Source organism: Phragmites australis, chromosome 2, assembly GCF_958298935.1.
Source record: "Phragmites australis chromosome 2, lpPhrAust1.1, whole genome shotgun sequence".
Classification (NCBI taxonomy): domain Eukaryota; kingdom Viridiplantae; phylum Streptophyta; class Magnoliopsida; order Poales; family Poaceae; genus Phragmites; species Phragmites australis.
The window spans coordinates 31,977,591-31,993,770 of NC_084922.1; the positions used below are offsets into that span (position 1 = coordinate 31,977,591).

Genomic DNA, 16,180 nt, shown 5'->3' on the forward strand with positions numbered 1-16,180 from the left:
TGATATTTTTTATAGTAGTGTCTGTATTGGATGAAATTGGTATTGTGGTTTTGGGGTTGGAGGCTATCAGAGAGCAAGATAAATCAAATGGTGGAGTGCACAAGACGAAGGTGTTGCCAGGAACTAATGCAACTGTGGAGCATGGACGAGGTGCTATGGTTGTGAGGGCTATTAGAGAGCAAGAGAAAACAAATGGTGGACTGCACAAGATGAGGGTGTTGCCTGAAGCTAATGGAATCGGGGGCAAGGAATAGGTGCCATGGTTGTGAGGGCTATTAGAGAGCAAGAGAAAACAAATGGCCTAGTGCACAAGACAAATGTGTTGCCAGTAACTAATGGAATCGGGGGCCAAGGTGGGAAGCTCAGTTCATGTCAGACTAGAGAGGTTAGGGGTGGAGGCCGACTCAGAACTTCAGATAAGTCGGTATCAGCCACCTCGCAGCCGAACATCCAATTCGGGCTGCACTCAGGCTCGATGCCGGTACAGGATCCATTGCCTTCAGAAGTTACAAAGCCTTCAGAAGGATGTGTTTGACTCATGTCTAGGAAACAAGGAGATTCGTATGCAAGCTGCATGTGCTCTTTACCGAACAATTCAGCCAACTGAAGGAGGACGAAGTGGAATTACAGGACTTCCAAAGTGATGCACACAGGTATGTTAAAATTTAGTTAACTTAGTCTAAAAAGGGAGTTTTCTGGAGCTAAGCGTGCCAGCATCTTACAGTATCAGTTCATTGAATAAGCAGCTAAAGAAGAGGTCATTGAGTCATAGCAGAATTTTTTTTTGCTTTATTATGGTTGAATCGAATTTATTATGTAGATTATGAGGTCAACTAATGCTCAAAGCTCCACGTAAAATAAATAATGCTCAGTGTCCATACATTGTAATGCTTTTTTGCCTGACAATAGCGCTTAGGATATTAGAGGGCAATAATTTGCATCCTTGAATTTTTCTAATTAGCCTCATGTGTTATTTTGTTAGGTGACGAAATTACTGTTCATGTATGGTACTATCCGCACACTCTACTATCGCAGAGTACTGTAGCACAAGATTAGATTGGTTAGATATAAGATTAGTTAGATTGGTCTGTTAGTTTGAATTAGATTCAGTTAGAGATAAGATTAAAGATATGTTAGTATAAATAAGATAAGAGTAAGAGATAATATTATAGATAAATTAGAATTGGATTTAAATTATGGCTGGCTAGCTATATATACATGGCGTCAATCGTGATTAAGTAATCAATCAAGCAAGAGGAATCAATCAAGCAAGAGAGATCAATCTAGTTCTCAGTCCTCTTCTCCTATATCTCCCTCAATATACTAAGTATCTCCAATCTATATTCTAATCCTTTCACTAACAGTCGACGCCACTCGTCGGTGGGTGGTTATCCTAATATTTGGTATCAGAGATGTCAGGATCCAAATCCGGTGTTCTTTGCATTACGGTGAGCTACTTGCTATACCCGGTGTCCGAGGAGGTGCTTCACCATGTCTTCAACCCATATGGTGTTGAGGAGGTGCAGTTGTCTGTGGTGGCAACACTTGTGGAGGCACTTGTCTGTATCTGGTCAGCACATGACATAGGTCGAGCTCATGGTGCACTCCACGGGTGGTGCATCTACGACGGTTCTTGCCGGCTGGACATCCAACACTAGTACCTTCGTTGACAACAACCTTGCCCGGTTTTGATTTTAGTGAGGGCACTAGCATTCAGGCCATCCAAGCTTTAACCAAGCAGGTGCCGACATGCACAAGCAACTCGGTGAATTAGCGTAGCAGGTGGCTATGCTTGACAAGCGTTCATTAGAGACTGTAAGCTAGATGGTTACACTGCAAGGCAACACGACAGCCAGTGCAGTAACCACGTTGCCACCAGGGATCATCACCGACATCGACCACAGTGTGGCTACTGCAGCCCCAAACATGGAAGACATCCTCACCATCGAGACACCCGCCAAGAGTTCAACGTCGAGCTATGGCACCAACAACAACAACATCCATGTCTCACTCGTGTTCCTGCCCTTGACGATCACGCCCATGGCAGTCGCAGTGACAGCGCCCATGGAGCCCTTGCTGATCTCCTCGCTACAATCTTTTGCCACCGTCAAGTAGGAGAGGGCAATGCTCATCGAGTGCTCGACAGTATGTCTCAACCAGGACAATGGCAACATCCATGACAAGGGGACTTGGTGCTCTCATGTGATGAGATGCCAACGCTACACCCGTTCGTGGGGATTTCAAGGACCGCAATGGCTGCCACCACAGGGTGAGGACAAGTTGTCTTGAAAGGATGGGTGAAGTTGTTAGGTTTTGGAATTACTGTTCACACATGGTACTATAGTAGCACAAGATCAAATTGGTTAGAGATAAAATTACTTAGATTGGTTTGTTAGTTCGAATCAGGTTCAATTAGAGATAAGATTATAGATTTGTTAGCTTAAATTAGATAAGAATTAGAGATAAGTTAGAGTTGAATTTGAATTAGGACTTTGTAGGTTGGCTGATATGCTATATATACACGGCGCCAGCCATGATTAAGAAATCAAGCAAGCAAGAGAAATCAAGTTCTCAATCCCCTTCTCCTATGTCTCCCTCAATGTTCTAAGCCTTCCTAATCTATAATCTAATCCCTCTGCTAGCAGTTGACATCACCTGACTATCCTCTAGGCGGGTGTTTATCCTAACATATTTGTTTATCAAGTTACTTTCAAATGCATATAAGTTTAACGCACTGAAAAGCTTAAAGGAAAATCAGACATCACTGATTCAACTTAAGAGTTGTGAATATGGTGAATCTTTCAGTTGCATTATTTGAATTTCTGTTTGAGTAATGGTAATTCATATTTAGATATGGTTTATAATTTAATGCCTTAAATACTGTTATATTAGTGAGCAATGGCATTGTATTTGGTTGTATCAATGAGCAATGCCTTAAGCTCGATTCTTTTGAAATCAGAAGCCAAAATTGTCAAAATGCAACCCAATTTTTTTGGAATTTGAAATATGAATCCCTATAAATGAATTTAGTTTGTAGTTTCCAAATTAACCTTTATGCGTAGAAACCCTGTAATGTAACTTTTATGAGTAGATGTCCTGTAATTTACTCAATACAATATTGTTGTTTATCTAGGGATGGCAATGGGCACAAAACCGGTGGGTAGGGGCTACACAAACCCATGCTCGCGAGTTAATTCCTAAACTTGTGCTTGCTCCTATTATCCATCACGGGTAAGAAATGAAACACATGCCTGTCATCCACGGGCACCATATACTCGCGGGTACACTCGTATGCCCGCCAGGGACATAAGAGGCCCCTCATATTCTGGTAAAATAAGGGTCGCTGCAAGCTCGTGTGTCTCCGGCGGTCACCCTTTTTCGATTTGCGTCTCTGGCAATACTCATATTAGGGGATATTGAAGTATCTATTCAAAGGTGTACTAGTCAAAGATTGTGCTTCAAAAAACTAGAGTAGCGAGAAATCGAGGGCAAGGAATAAGATGAAAATAAAACAACGTAGAAGTATTTAGGCATACATGCTGGACTATACAAGTATTTAGGTACACATATTAGGTACTTGGAGTGGGTATGCGGGTAAAACAGATGCGGGTAAGCTTTTTTTATGCCCACGTATTTGTGTCCGTTGAGTTTAGATACAAATCCGCACCATAGGCAAATAATACAATCCAAACCCGCACCCATTAGGGTTTTTACCGGCAAGTCTGTGGGTAATCATTGCCCATTATCATCCCTAGGTTTATTGTATATGCATGCATCTTAACGCAGCAAAGCATCACTGGCCCGTTTATTCTGGTTTTTTTTCTTGTATAAAGCTTTGCAATGTTATTTTCAGCATATAGTTTATTTAATTATTTGTGCATTACATTTTCTAGTAATATTATGTGTGTGTAACTATGCCACAGTCTCGTTCATTATCGGCTAAAGGTATACTAGTTTGATGCTGTTCCTTTAGGTTTGCTAAGTTGGCAGAGTTTCTTTTGGATGCAACCTTCAGGGGCCACTGCAAAGGACCGCTGGGGAACTAGAGAAGCATGATGCTTCAGGGCTAGTTTTCTTGAGATAGTAGTGTTGGAATGCTCTAAGCGTCTGTTCGATATTTACAGGAACAAAAAGGACCCATACTTTGGTTGACCGCGACGAAGCAATATGTGGTGATGATTCAGACATACATAACTTCTCATATGGAAGGGGTTATGATGTTTTTGTTGTGATGTATACCTTATGCTGAAGCTAACCATCTCTATTGATTAGAACAATTAGCGCATTTGTGGTAAGTTCTTTCTTTACTTGCATTTGGAAAGGGGGATAATGAAGGATCATTAATGGCCTTTGTATTTGGTGCTAGTTATTTTCATCTCACCCTGTTAAGATATTGATGATGAAGTGATACAGTATATGCAGCAGATTGTGAGGAGTCAGCAGAAGGTTTTCTTTTTTCTTTTTTGGAAAACAGGAGCAAGAGGATGTATTTGGTGCTCGTTTTTTTTCATTATGGAGGCCCACACCCTAGCTATAGAGGGGCTGAGAGCGCCTCCCGGGGTGGGACAAAGGCTTGTATTAACATATAAGATGTTTTTGGTGTTGGTTCCTGGACAATGTTTGCTGGAGGAATTGGATTCTGGGAGAAACTGACTTGCTGAGGATCGGCTTATCATTTTAGCTAAGATTGTTCTGCGGCATGGTTAAAAAAAACAACTTGTTCTGTGGGTTACGTTATGTATTCAGGGAACCATGTCTCTCTTATGATACCTAATCGATTAGGGAGTCGGATTATTGTTGCTGTTAGTTCTCTGCAAGGACGTTTTCTTGCTTGTGCTGTATATAGCTCTCTGATTTGTTCATGATCAGATTTCTGGGATTCACTTGCTTCGGCGCAAGATAATTTGAACGAAGAACGAAGCTGAAGATCCAAAGAGCGCGGAGGATGCTTAGTGTCTTCAGTTTGGAGCGTTAATTATCGTTCAGTAGTTTGCTTCATTGCTTGCCTCGGTTTGGAGTTTGAACCTGGCACTAATACTCTGGTAGTTTGCCATAAGCCTGTGTTCGATTACCTTTCTATATCTGTTGCCACTTTTTTCCTGACTTCAGCAGAACACTTTTTCCTGACTTCAGTTGTAATAAACATCCTTTTTTTTTTTGGAAGGAAAAGGAATTGTGTTGACGATGCACTCACAACACCTGCTGGGTGGCCAGGTATGTATGCAGGGGCGGACCCACGTAGACATTAGAGGGTGCACAGGACACCGGTTAGTTTTCGTTTTTTAAGATTCATTATATACATCAGGCTTATGTGACACCTCATATCTGAATAAATAGGACTCTCGCACATGTATGGGATACCCGATCATTTTAGTTCTGGATCCGCCACTGTATGTATGTGATTCTGTTCATTCAGCTGGTTCTCTGCGTTGTGAACTCTGATCATCGTGGTACTTTTTTGAGAACGCGCCTTGGCGCGTTTTATTATTATAAGAGGAAAGCAGCAGTAAAGGGTACATGGATGAAACCTAGGACAACCGGTCTAACGCCGACAACACGGTTTGTCCGATAACAGTTAAGTAACAAACTTAAGAAGCGAGAATGACCAGCCATTCATTGACCAAAGGGAAGCAAGAAACTAGACCCCGATAAGCTGCGCAAGCTGCCTGTTCCCAGCCAGAATCCAGCAACGACCTTCCTCCTGAACCAAACTGCACAGCTCGCCGGGCAGCAGACCGGACTGGTTGAAAGCATGTCGGTTCCTCTCCTTCCAAATGCAACAGGTACCAAGGAGGAAGAGGGCGTTGAAACCTTGTCTGATGCCCTTTGGCAGCCGTTTGCGTGTTGGTAACCACCAGTCGACTAGCTCCATCTCCGCTTGTGGGGTGAAAAAATGCAAACTTCCAGGTCGCAGAAGGTGGAACCACACTTCCTTGCTGAAAACGCATCCGAGGATCAAATATTGGATGGTCTCGGGCGCCTGGTGGCAGAGCAAGCAGGGGCCACCGTTCCTTAGATTGTGGCGCTGCAGGTGGTCATTGGTCCAACATCGACCGAATAGCGCGAGACAGAAGAAGAACTTGCACCTCGGTGGGGCCTTCGTGTTCCAGAGCTGCTTGGTGCCCGGGAGCACGGTTTGCCCATGAAAGAAAGCGTTGTAAGTTGCCGAGGATGAATATTGTTGATCAGGCGACCACTTCCAAATGGATTTGTCCAGAGAGTCGAACAGATGCAACTGTTCGACGGCGTCCCAGGCCCGAAGGTATTGAACGAGGACTTACATTGTGATGGAGCCCGAGATATCACGCACCCATGCTCTGTTGCACAGAGCGTCCGCCACCAACATCGATCGCAGGGCACGCTTGGAGACCGCCTGAACAAGGTGTGATGCCATCTGCTTAATGGACGTGCCCGCGAGCCATTTATCAGTCCAGAAAAAAGCATTCGAGCAGTTGCCAACCTCGATCGAGAAGGATGCGTCGAACATTGAGCGAACAATGGGTTCTGGACTGTCTGGTAGAGCAGCCCATGTCCGCGTGCCATCCACCCGGCGCAACCACTCCCAACGAAGGCGTAGGGCATATCCCAGGAGAGAAAGATTGAGAACCCCCATGCCTCCAAGCGATAGAGGACGGCAAACAAGAGGCCAAGCAACCAAACAATGCCCACCGTGCACCATAGCGGTGCCACGCCAAAGAAAAGCCTGCCTAAGCTTGTCAATGGCCTCCAACGCCCAAGAAGGAAGGCATAAGGCGATGGACAAGTAGACAGGGTTAGCCGTAAGTGTCACTTTGGTGAGCACGACACGACCGGTAGCGGTGAGCATCCCCGACTTCCAAGATGGAAGCCTGTCGGCGACGGCGTCAACAATCGGTTGGACGTCGGACTTCCGGAGCTTCTTGAGCGACAGAGGGATTCCAAGATAAACGACCGGGAATTGGGAAACCCGGCAAGGTAGCAGCCCCGTAACAGAAATCAAGTCCTCCTCCCGACACCGGATTGACGAAAGCTGGCATTTGTTCAAATTCTAATGAAATCCTGAAGCTGCCGCGAATGCATCAAGGATCGCCTTGATTAGCGTGAGGTCTTGCGCGCGTGGCGAGAGGAACACGACTAAGTCATCTGCATACAATGAGGCTCTATTTTTTATGCCGGCCACCCCGAGGTCAACGAACAACCGGAGGCTATCAGCTTTAGTGATTAGCGCGTTGAGAGCCTCCATGACGAGCACGAACAGCTCTCCAGTGCTTGATGTAGATTTTGCAGTTATTTGAGCTCATTCAGAACGTGCCTATCTCAACCGCTTAGCGCTAAGAATAGGAACCGTTCCACAGGTGAAATTTCGTTAGTCGTTCGGGGAAAAGCTAACTGACAGGTACGAACGAACCACCCCTGAATCTAAGCGTACGAACGAAGAACGTGGCCATCCATCCCTCGCATTTCTGCATGTGTTGACCACTCGATAAGGCTATAAATTCTGTCCTCCCGTTCGTCTCGAAAGAATTTAGGCGAGTTGGGTTAGAAACGAAACGCTGATTTCTGCCTGTCTCTCTCTTTCTCGTCCTGATCTCCAGATCAAACGAGAGGGGAGGGGGGGGGGGGGTGTTCGAACGGTCTTCAGTCGTTTTGATCGGTGTCTCCGTCTCCGCACATAGCCGCGAGAGGGAGGAGATGGCGCCGATCTCGAGAGTCTCCGTCCTCGTGATGGCCGTCGTCGCCATGCTAGCCGTCGCGGCCAACGCCCAGGCCCCTGCGCCGGCACCCATCACCAGTGATGGTCAGTTACTTTTTTTCCATCGTTTCTATTCTTGTTTCTGCATGGTTTTCTGGAGCAAGATCCGATGTGGTTCTGGAACTTACATGGTATGCAGCGGTGCTGTCTGTGCCGAAGTGATCGTGATTTCTAAGTTGGTCTTGTTGATGTTGCGGCAGGAACAAGTGTGGACCAAGGGATCGCCTACGTGCTGATGCTGGTAGCGCTTGTCCTCACCTACCTCATCCACCCCCTGGACGCGTCCTCCGCCTACAAGCTCTTTTAAACTTGTTCACGTTGTGAACAAGATGTAATTAACGGTGTTCGATTGATTAATCGGTCCAGTCTGTTAAGTCCATAACAAATTAAACAGGGAGGATGAAATCCTTGCTGTAGTTTTCTTGACCTTGCAGCCGTGTGCATGACTCGGTAAGTAACATGCACGGTGCATCCTAGCTGTATAAACCAGTAAAAGTAAAAAAAGCATATATAGTCGTTTAAGGATCGCAATCCACATATCCACATAAACTGTTTCGAACTTGCTTATGAGATTTGGCGAATTGGATGTAGGGGAAACATAGCAAGTAATCACGAATCACGATGATACAAAGAATGGTAATACAGCGTTTGATTGTTTTGGCACAGATACGAAGTACATTTGTATATGAATACTTGACATGCATGGATTATAAGTAGCATATATGCTTGCATTTTTATCCCTCATTCTTGCATGCCATCAGACTACGCATGCATACTCAAACTCTGCTACATATAACTCTAGCACAAGACATTGATACGTGCAGATGAAACTCGATCTCCAAATGTAGCAGCTGACAACTTAAGTATTTGCCTTATTCTTGTCCCTTAGTTTCCACTCTGTTCATGCCGACAACGATATTATTACTTACGTACTAGTGTAGTGGTGCGTACGTGTATCCTGATGCATCACGCATGCATGGAGCTCTGCCACTCGGTGCTCGAAACAGGCATCTTGCTGTCATCCCTGCTCACGTCCGCAGCGCCCATACCAGCTCCGGCGGTGGGACCGGCGCCAGCGCCGGCGTTGCCGTCCTCGCCGGAGATCTCCTCAAGCGACCGGCCCATGGTCTCCGGGACGAGGAAGGTGAAGAAGAAGCCGAGGATGTTGGTGATGGAGAGGATGATGAGCGCCTTCCTGATGTGGTTCACGTCGCCCTGGAGCGTGAGCCTCTGCACTCCGAATGCGGCCACGATGGCGCCGGCCTTGCCTGACGCGGCGCTGATGGCGTGGCATGTGGAGCGAACGCGCGTCGGGAACAGCTCGGCCGGCAGCACGAAGGTGGTGCTGTTGGGACCGAAGTTAGCGAAGAAGAAGGTGAGCGCGTAGATGATGGCGAAGAGCGTGGTCTGTTTGTCCCTGAGGTTCTCGTACATGACGCCCATCACCAGCATGAACACGGACATCATGAAGAAACCGATGAGCTGGATCAGGTACCTGCAGTCCCATCGATCCATACATGTGTAACAAACCGTGGCAGCCTTACGTGTCTGCAAAAGCCGGAGCAATTGTAGCTACAAAGTACGTACCTGCCCATCTTGTCGATGAGGGCGACGGTGACCCAGTAGCCAGGGAAGGTGCCGAAGAGCGCAACGAGGAACATGGCCTTCGAAATCTGGAACACCTCCTTCAGGGCGTTTAAATTCTTGGGGTCGCTCGTCAGGTGGATCGCCGGGAATATGTCCTTCTGGGTCAGGTTCTGGCTGTAGAAGGCGATGTCCAGGAGGAACCACGTGGTGGCCGTGCCGATGAGGTGCATGCCGTGGCGCCGGGCGAACTCCATGGACAGCAGCGGGTAGTCGTTGGCCGCCTTGTACCTGGCGAGCTTCTCCTGCTCGGCCTCGATCTCGATCGCCAGCACCTTAGTCATGTCGTTGGCCGCCTGCTTGGCGTTGCCCTCGATGAGCGCGGTGTACCGCGCCGTCTCCGGCATCTTCATCCGCCAGTAGAACGTCGCCAGCGCCGGGAACGCGCCGATCATCAGCACGATGCGCCACATGTAGTCCGCCGCCGGCTTCTGAACCGACGCGTCGGGGTCGTCCTTCCACGCCGGCGCAGGGTTGTAGCGCAGGAGAAGACCCGAGACGATCATGGACACGAGCCCCGCGAAGATGATGCCGACGCCCTGCATCGCGAACACCGCGGCGATGAACGCGCCGCGCGTCTTCTTGTTGGCGTACTCGGACATGATGGTCGCCGACAGCGGGTAGTCCCCGCCGATGCCAAAGCCGAGCCAGAAGCGGAAGAAGCAGAGCGTGCCGATGACGGCCCTTGGGGTGGACCCGAACGAGAGGCCCGAGCCGATGGCGCAGGCGGCCATGAGGACGAGCGTGATGCCGTAGACGCGCTTGCGGCCGAGCTTGTCGCCGAAGTAGCCGAAGACGAGCTGACCCATGAGCGTGCCGACGAGGGCGACGCCGATGACCATGTCGTTGGTGTTGACGGGCAGCGTGCCTGGCTTTGGCTTGTCGATGTGAAGGTTCTCTTCCGGGTAGTAGAGGCGGCCGAGCAGCTTGGAGACGGTGGAGATGCAGAAGAGGTCGTAAGCGTCGGTGAAGAATCCCATGCCGGCGATGACGATGGCCTTCATGTGGTACATCTGGGTGCGCGCCGAGTCCAGCGCGTCCAGCACGGCCAGGTTCGGATCACGCGCCGCGTCCGCCATCTCGCCGCAGCGCACGACTCACGCGCGGACTGCTGGTGCGTGTGTGCGCGAGTGCAACTCCGTGCTTGGTGCTTGGCTACTTGCTCGCGGCGGGCGGCTCTTATAGCTGGCGCCGCGCGGGGATGGAACTGGGAGCCTGTCACGAGGTCGATGAACGAGAGGGCGTCTGCGCCGAGGCGAAAACCGTCGTCACTCGCACCCGGTCTCGTTGGTTGGCAGCATATTCCAGCCGCGCACTAGGCGTGGGCATTGTTCTGCATCTCATTATGCGGGGAGAGCGCTCTTCGTCTAGTGAGATCGATGGAGTGGTGGCGAATTCACGCTGCGTTGTGAGATGTCAACAAGAAATTCTCTGTAGGGAAATGGTTTCCATCCCTGACTCTGAACGAAAGAAAATTTTCTATTCCGGTTGATGGGAACAGGGGTCCCGATCATCCGTCAGGTGGGGATAACTAACGATTTGGTGGAGATTTGACACAAACGATCCGGCTTCCAATCAATAAGATTCGAACCCCGCAATCGCAGCACCACTTCTCCTCGGGTTATCAACCGTGCGCTGCGCGATTGACCTCGCCACGAAGGCTAATCCTTGCCTGCGAATCGAAGACACAAGCAAGAACCAAGAAGAACACAATCTGGAAAATTGCAGATGAATTGATTAAGCTCACAAGTTGGGGTCTCACAAATCGATCTAGCGGCGAACTGTTCTTGACAGATTAACTTAAGCAAAACCCAGCCCTAAACGACGGCACGACGGCTGTTTATGGAGACTCTAGGGTCGCGCAAGACCCTCTAGACGCGCCCCTATTGGGCTCCAACACGATACAAGGCCCAAAGACCAAAATACGACGTCGCATCGCCGAGACAGATTCTGGACGTCAACTTGTTCGGACGATTCCCGTTAACTCCAGATGAATTTGAGCCTGATACTGGTGCCATTGGAAGCGTCTTGAAATTATCTTTCCATCCATCTATAGTACGCCCAAATCCGACTCCGTATGCAACCTGGGCGTCCGTTTTAGTGCGGGCTGTTTCTGGAGTCCGAAACAGAAACGAAATCGAATCGGTTTGGGCCTCCATCTTGAACCGGACGTCCGCGCTGGCCCTCCACGCCTCGAAGGCCTTCTCCACGCCCTTGCTGGTCCTCTCCTGTGTTCCTAAGTACAATTAAATCATTAGGTAGCAATTTATTCTCAAACTCACAAAAAGAATTGCTTAGGAACGAGTTCACCTGTAAATTTAAGAGTCGAGCGCGAGCGCGAGTAATTGGACCTTGCACAGCAACTTGAGGAGTTTCGTTTGCATTCGTAGGAGGGATGTCCTCATCATCCTCCCCCTCTTGAAAAGGAGTCGTCCTCGACTCAAGCTCATCTTCTTCTCCCAAATATGGCTTCAAATCTGAAATGTTAAAAGTGGGACTAACCCCAAACTCGGGAGGCAACTCAAGCTTATATGCATTGTCATTAAGCTTTGCCAAAATTTTATATGGACCAGCAGCACGTGGCATCAATTTAGACTTTCGCAAATCTGGAAATCTATCTTTTCTCAAATGCAACCACACTAAATCACCTGGTTCAAGTTGAACTTCCTTTCTACCTTGACTACCAGCAATTCTATACTTTTCAGTCATCTTTTCTATGTTCTTTTTAATTGAAGCATGCAATTTCAAAATAAAATCAGCACGCTCCGTAGCATCACTATGTACTCGCTCAGAAGTAGGTAGAGGCAAAAGATCAATGGGAGCACGAGGGTTAAAGCCATACACTATCTGAAAAGGACTTACCTTGGTGGTGGAGTGAGCCGCCCGATTATATGCAAACTCAACATGAGGTAAACACTCTTCCCACAGCTTCAAATTTTGCTTCAATATCGCTCGCAGCATTGCAGACAATGTTCTATTTACAACCTCTGTCTGACCATCTGTTTGTGGATGACATGTTGTAGAAAACAGCAGCTTTGTACCCAATTTGTTCCATAGCGTACGCCAAAAGTGACTCAAGAATTTTGCATCACGATCTGAAACAATAGTAGAAGGCATACCATGCAAGCGAACAATCTCTTTGAAGAAGAGGTTAGCAATATGAACGGCATCATCCGTTTTATGACAAGGAAGAAAATGTGCCATCTTAGAAAAGCGATCGACCACAACAAAAACACTATCGCTCCCCCTCTTTGTCCGAGGCAATCCCAAAACAAAGTCCATAGAAATATCAGCCCACGGAACCGAAGGAATAGGAAGAGGCATATACAAACCATGTGGATTCAATCGGGACTTAGCCTTTTGACACGTAGTGCATCGAGAAACAAAGCGCTCGACATCACGCCGCATCCTAGGCCAAAAGAAGTGTGTGGACAGCACATCCTCCGTCTTCTTAGCACCAAAGTGGCTCATCAAACCACCGCCATGTGCTTCCTGCAACAACAAGTGACAAACGGATCCAACTGGAATGCATAGACGGTTAGCTCTAAACAAGTATCCATCATTAAGCACAAATTTATTCCATGTACGTCCCTCTTTGCAATTCAAAAGCACATCTTTAAAATCATCATCTCGAGCATATTGTCCCTTAATCGTTTCAAGTCCAAAAATACGATAATCAAGTTGAGACAACATGGCATAGCGTCGAGACAAAGCATCCGCAATCACATTATCATTCCCCTTCTTGTGTTTAATGATGTAGGGAAACGATTCAAGAAATTCCACCCACTTAGCATGTCTACGATTCAAATTCGTTTGGCAACGAAGATGTTTAAGTGATTCATGATCCGAATGAATAACAAATTCCTTAGGCCATAAATAATGTTGCCACGTTTCTAAAGAACGAATGAGAGCATACAATTCTTTATCATACGTGGAATAATTAAGAATAGGCCCATGCAATTTCTCACTAAAGTAAGCAACGGGTTTACTTCCTTGCATCAAAACAGCACCAATGCCAACTCCACTTGCATCGGCATTCAAGCTCAAAAGTCTTACCAAAATCAAGAAGTTGGAGTAGCGGCGCGTGAGTAAGCTTGCCTTTCAAAAGAGCAAAAGAATCTTCCTGTGGCTGCCCCCAATGGAATGAAACACCCTTCTTGGTCAGCTCATGTAAAGGGGCAGCGATGGTGCTGAAATCCTTCACAAAACGGCGATAAAATCCTGCAAGTCCAAGGAAACTCCGCACTTGTGTCACCGTCGAAGGCATTGGCCAACTCTGAATGGCATGCACCTTGGCCTCATCCACCTCAATGCCCTGTGGAGTCACAACATAGCCAAGAAACGAGACTCGTTCGGTGCAAAAGGTGCACTTCTCGAGGTTACCAAATAAGCGCGCGGCTCGCAAAGCATCAAAAACAGCACGTAGATGATCAAGATGTTCAGATAAACATGTGCTGTAAATCAAGATATCATCAAAATAAACCACCACAAATTTGCCAATAAATGGGCGTAAAACCTCGTTCATCAAACGCATGAAAGTACTAGGTGCATTAGTTAACCCAAAAGGCATGACTAACCACTCATACAAGCCGAACTTGGTTTTAAAGGCAGTTTTCCATTCATCGCCCAATTTCATTCTAATTTGGTGGTAACCACTGCGTAAATCAACCTTAGAGAAAATCTTAGAACCACTTAACTCATCAAGCATATCATCTAATCGAGGAATAGGATGACGGTACCGGATGGTGATGTTGTTAATGGCTCTACAATCGACACACATGCGCCAACTGCCATCTTTTTTTGGAACCAAAATGACAGGAACAGAACAAGGACTAAGGCTCTCACGTACATACCCGCGGTCCAAAAGGTCTTGGACTTGGCGCTGAATCTCCTTAGTCTCCTCAGGGTTGGCCCTATATGCAGCACGGTTGGGCAAGCTCGCTCCAGGAATCAAATCAATTTGATGCTCAATCCCGCGAATGGGAGGAAGGCCTGGAGGTATCTCAGAGGGGAAAACATCTCTGAACTCCTGCAAAAGGTTAGTCACAGGTGCAGGGAAAGTGCTAGCAATATCATCAATGGAAAATAAAGCATCTTTGCAAATCAAGGCATAGCAGCAAGTATCATCATCATGAAGTCCAGAAAGATCAGATTTTGTTGCAAGCATGACAGGGGCTTTCAATTTAATTGCTTGCTGATTTTCAGGTTTAACATGAGGTTCATTTTTTGCACTTTCAGCTCTATCCTTTTCAGCTTGAACAATTTCAGCAGGAGTTAAAGGCAGCAAAGTAATTTTCTTTCCCTGATGCATGAAGGTGTATTTATTACTTCTACCATGGTGACGTGCATCATTATCATATTTCCAAGGTCGACCCAACAAAAGAGAGCATGCTTCCATAGGTACTACATCACAATCAGCAAAATCAGAATATATACCAATGGAAAAATGCACGCGTACTGTTTGTGTTACCTTAACCTTGCCGGAATCATTAAACCACTGAATATGATAGGGGTGTGGCCGTGGTCTTGTGGCCAAGCCAAGCTTCTTGACCAAATCTAAACTCACCAAATTGTTGCAGCTTCCTCCATCAATTATAACACGGGCACGTCGATTGTTGATGACGAAGAAGGTTTGGAACAAATTATGGCGCTGCTGCCTCTCTGATTGCTCAAGCTGAGTACTAAGGACACGCTGCACAATAATGTTCCGGAAACCCGCCGTGGCAGCACCACCCAAAGCATTGGCATCATACATGTTGTCATCGCCGGAAACGGCACTCGTGTCATCATCCTCATCAACATCCGAAGCACTAATGTAGCCATCATCTGTAGCAATGTACGCCCGTTGGCTAGGGCAATCCTTCTTCACGTGGCCAAGCCCATGGCAGCGGTGGCACTGAATGCTCGAAGTGCGACCACTGGAAGGCGCTGAATCTGATTTCTTGGCGGGTACCTGCAAAGAAGGCTTACTAGCGGCCTGAGCTGGTGGTAGTAGTGGTGGTACGCGGGCACTCGAAGGAGGTGCTGATGTAGTCATCTTTGGCGCATAGGAAGCGCCAAAATTACTCCGGGTTTTATGCTGTTGGCGTCCCTGCAATTCCTTCTCTGCAAGCATAGCAAACTGGAACAACTGGCCGACAGAGTTAAATTCCTTAAAATCAACTATGTCCTGAATTTCACGCCTCAATCCCGAGTAAAAACGACAAATGGAATCCTCATTCCCCTCCACGATGCTACAACGCATCAACCCCTTTTGAAGGTCACCATAATAATCCTGCACAGATTTATCCCCTTGCTCTAAACGCATCAATTTCTTACGCAAGTCTCTATGATAAGATGGGGGAACAAATCTATCACGCATAGCCACATTAAGTTCTTCCCAAGTGGTAGGTAAAGCACCATCTGCAGCTAAGCCCGTCCACCAAATGATAGCAAAATCTTTAAACTCACTAGTGGCTTGTCTAACTCTATGTTGCTCAGGCACAAGGTGGGAACAAAACTTCTGCTCTACTGTCATCTCCCAATCCAGATATCCCTCAGCATCATAATGACCCGAAAAAGATGGTATTGTGAATTTAATCTTAGCATAAGGATCATCGGGTACACGATTATTATTACCATGCTGATGGTGAGCACCACCCATACCTTCTGTGTTGGTGCGGAGACGACGTCGTAGGCGTGCTTCCTTGGTAGTTGCTTCAACGTAATTACCGTTGGCATCAAACACCGCGTCATCTGGAAAGCGTGGACCGGTGTTCTGTGGGTGTGGAGGTGGACGTGTCTCCAATGCAGCAATTCTATCAG

At 47.2% G+C, this 16,180-nt stretch overlaps 2 protein-coding genes across 2 annotated transcripts; one reads left to right on the forward strand and one right to left on the reverse strand.

Annotated features, from left to right (window-relative positions):
- Positions 1-7,638: 7,638 nt before the first annotated feature.
- On the forward strand, positions 7,639-8,039 carry LOC133910014 (arabinogalactan protein 16-like). The gene is made up of 2 exons (XM_062352535.1): positions 7,639-7,777; positions 7,933-8,039. Exons 1-2 carry the CDS (start codon positions 7,672-7,674, stop codon positions 8,037-8,039), a joined length of 213 nt encoding a protein of 70 aa, XP_062208519.1. The 5' UTR covers positions 7,639-7,671.
- A 659-nt stretch (positions 8,040-8,698) lies between these two features.
- Positions 8,699-10,455, reverse strand: LOC133910015 (inorganic phosphate transporter 1-11-like). The gene is made up of 2 exons (XM_062352536.1): positions 9,320-10,455; positions 8,699-9,227 (listed from the first exon to the last, which is right to left on the reverse strand). The coding sequence occupies exons 1-2, from the start codon at positions 10,453-10,455 to the stop codon at positions 8,699-8,701; spliced, it is 1,665 nt and encodes a 554-aa protein (XP_062208520.1).
- Positions 10,456-16,180: the final 5,725 nt, after the last annotated feature.

Excerpts from the sequence above, each read along its gene's own strand:
- LOC133910014 (XM_062352535.1), top strand. The coding sequence starts at position 7,672 with ATGGCGCCGATCTCGAGAGTCTCCGTCCTCGTGATGGCCGTCGTCGCC. Across the intron at positions 7,778-7,932 it reads GGCACCCATCACCAGTGATG|GAACAAGTGTGGACCAAGGG; the intron begins GTCAGTTACTTT and ends ATGTTGCGGCAG.
- LOC133910015 (XM_062352536.1), bottom strand. The coding sequence starts at position 10,455 with ATGGCGGACGCGGCGCGTGATCCGAACCTGGCCGTGCTGGACGCGCTG. Across the intron at positions 9,228-9,319 it reads CTCATCGACAAGATGGGCAG|GTACCTGATCCAGCTCATCG; the intron begins GTACGTACTTTG and ends ATGGGACTGCAG.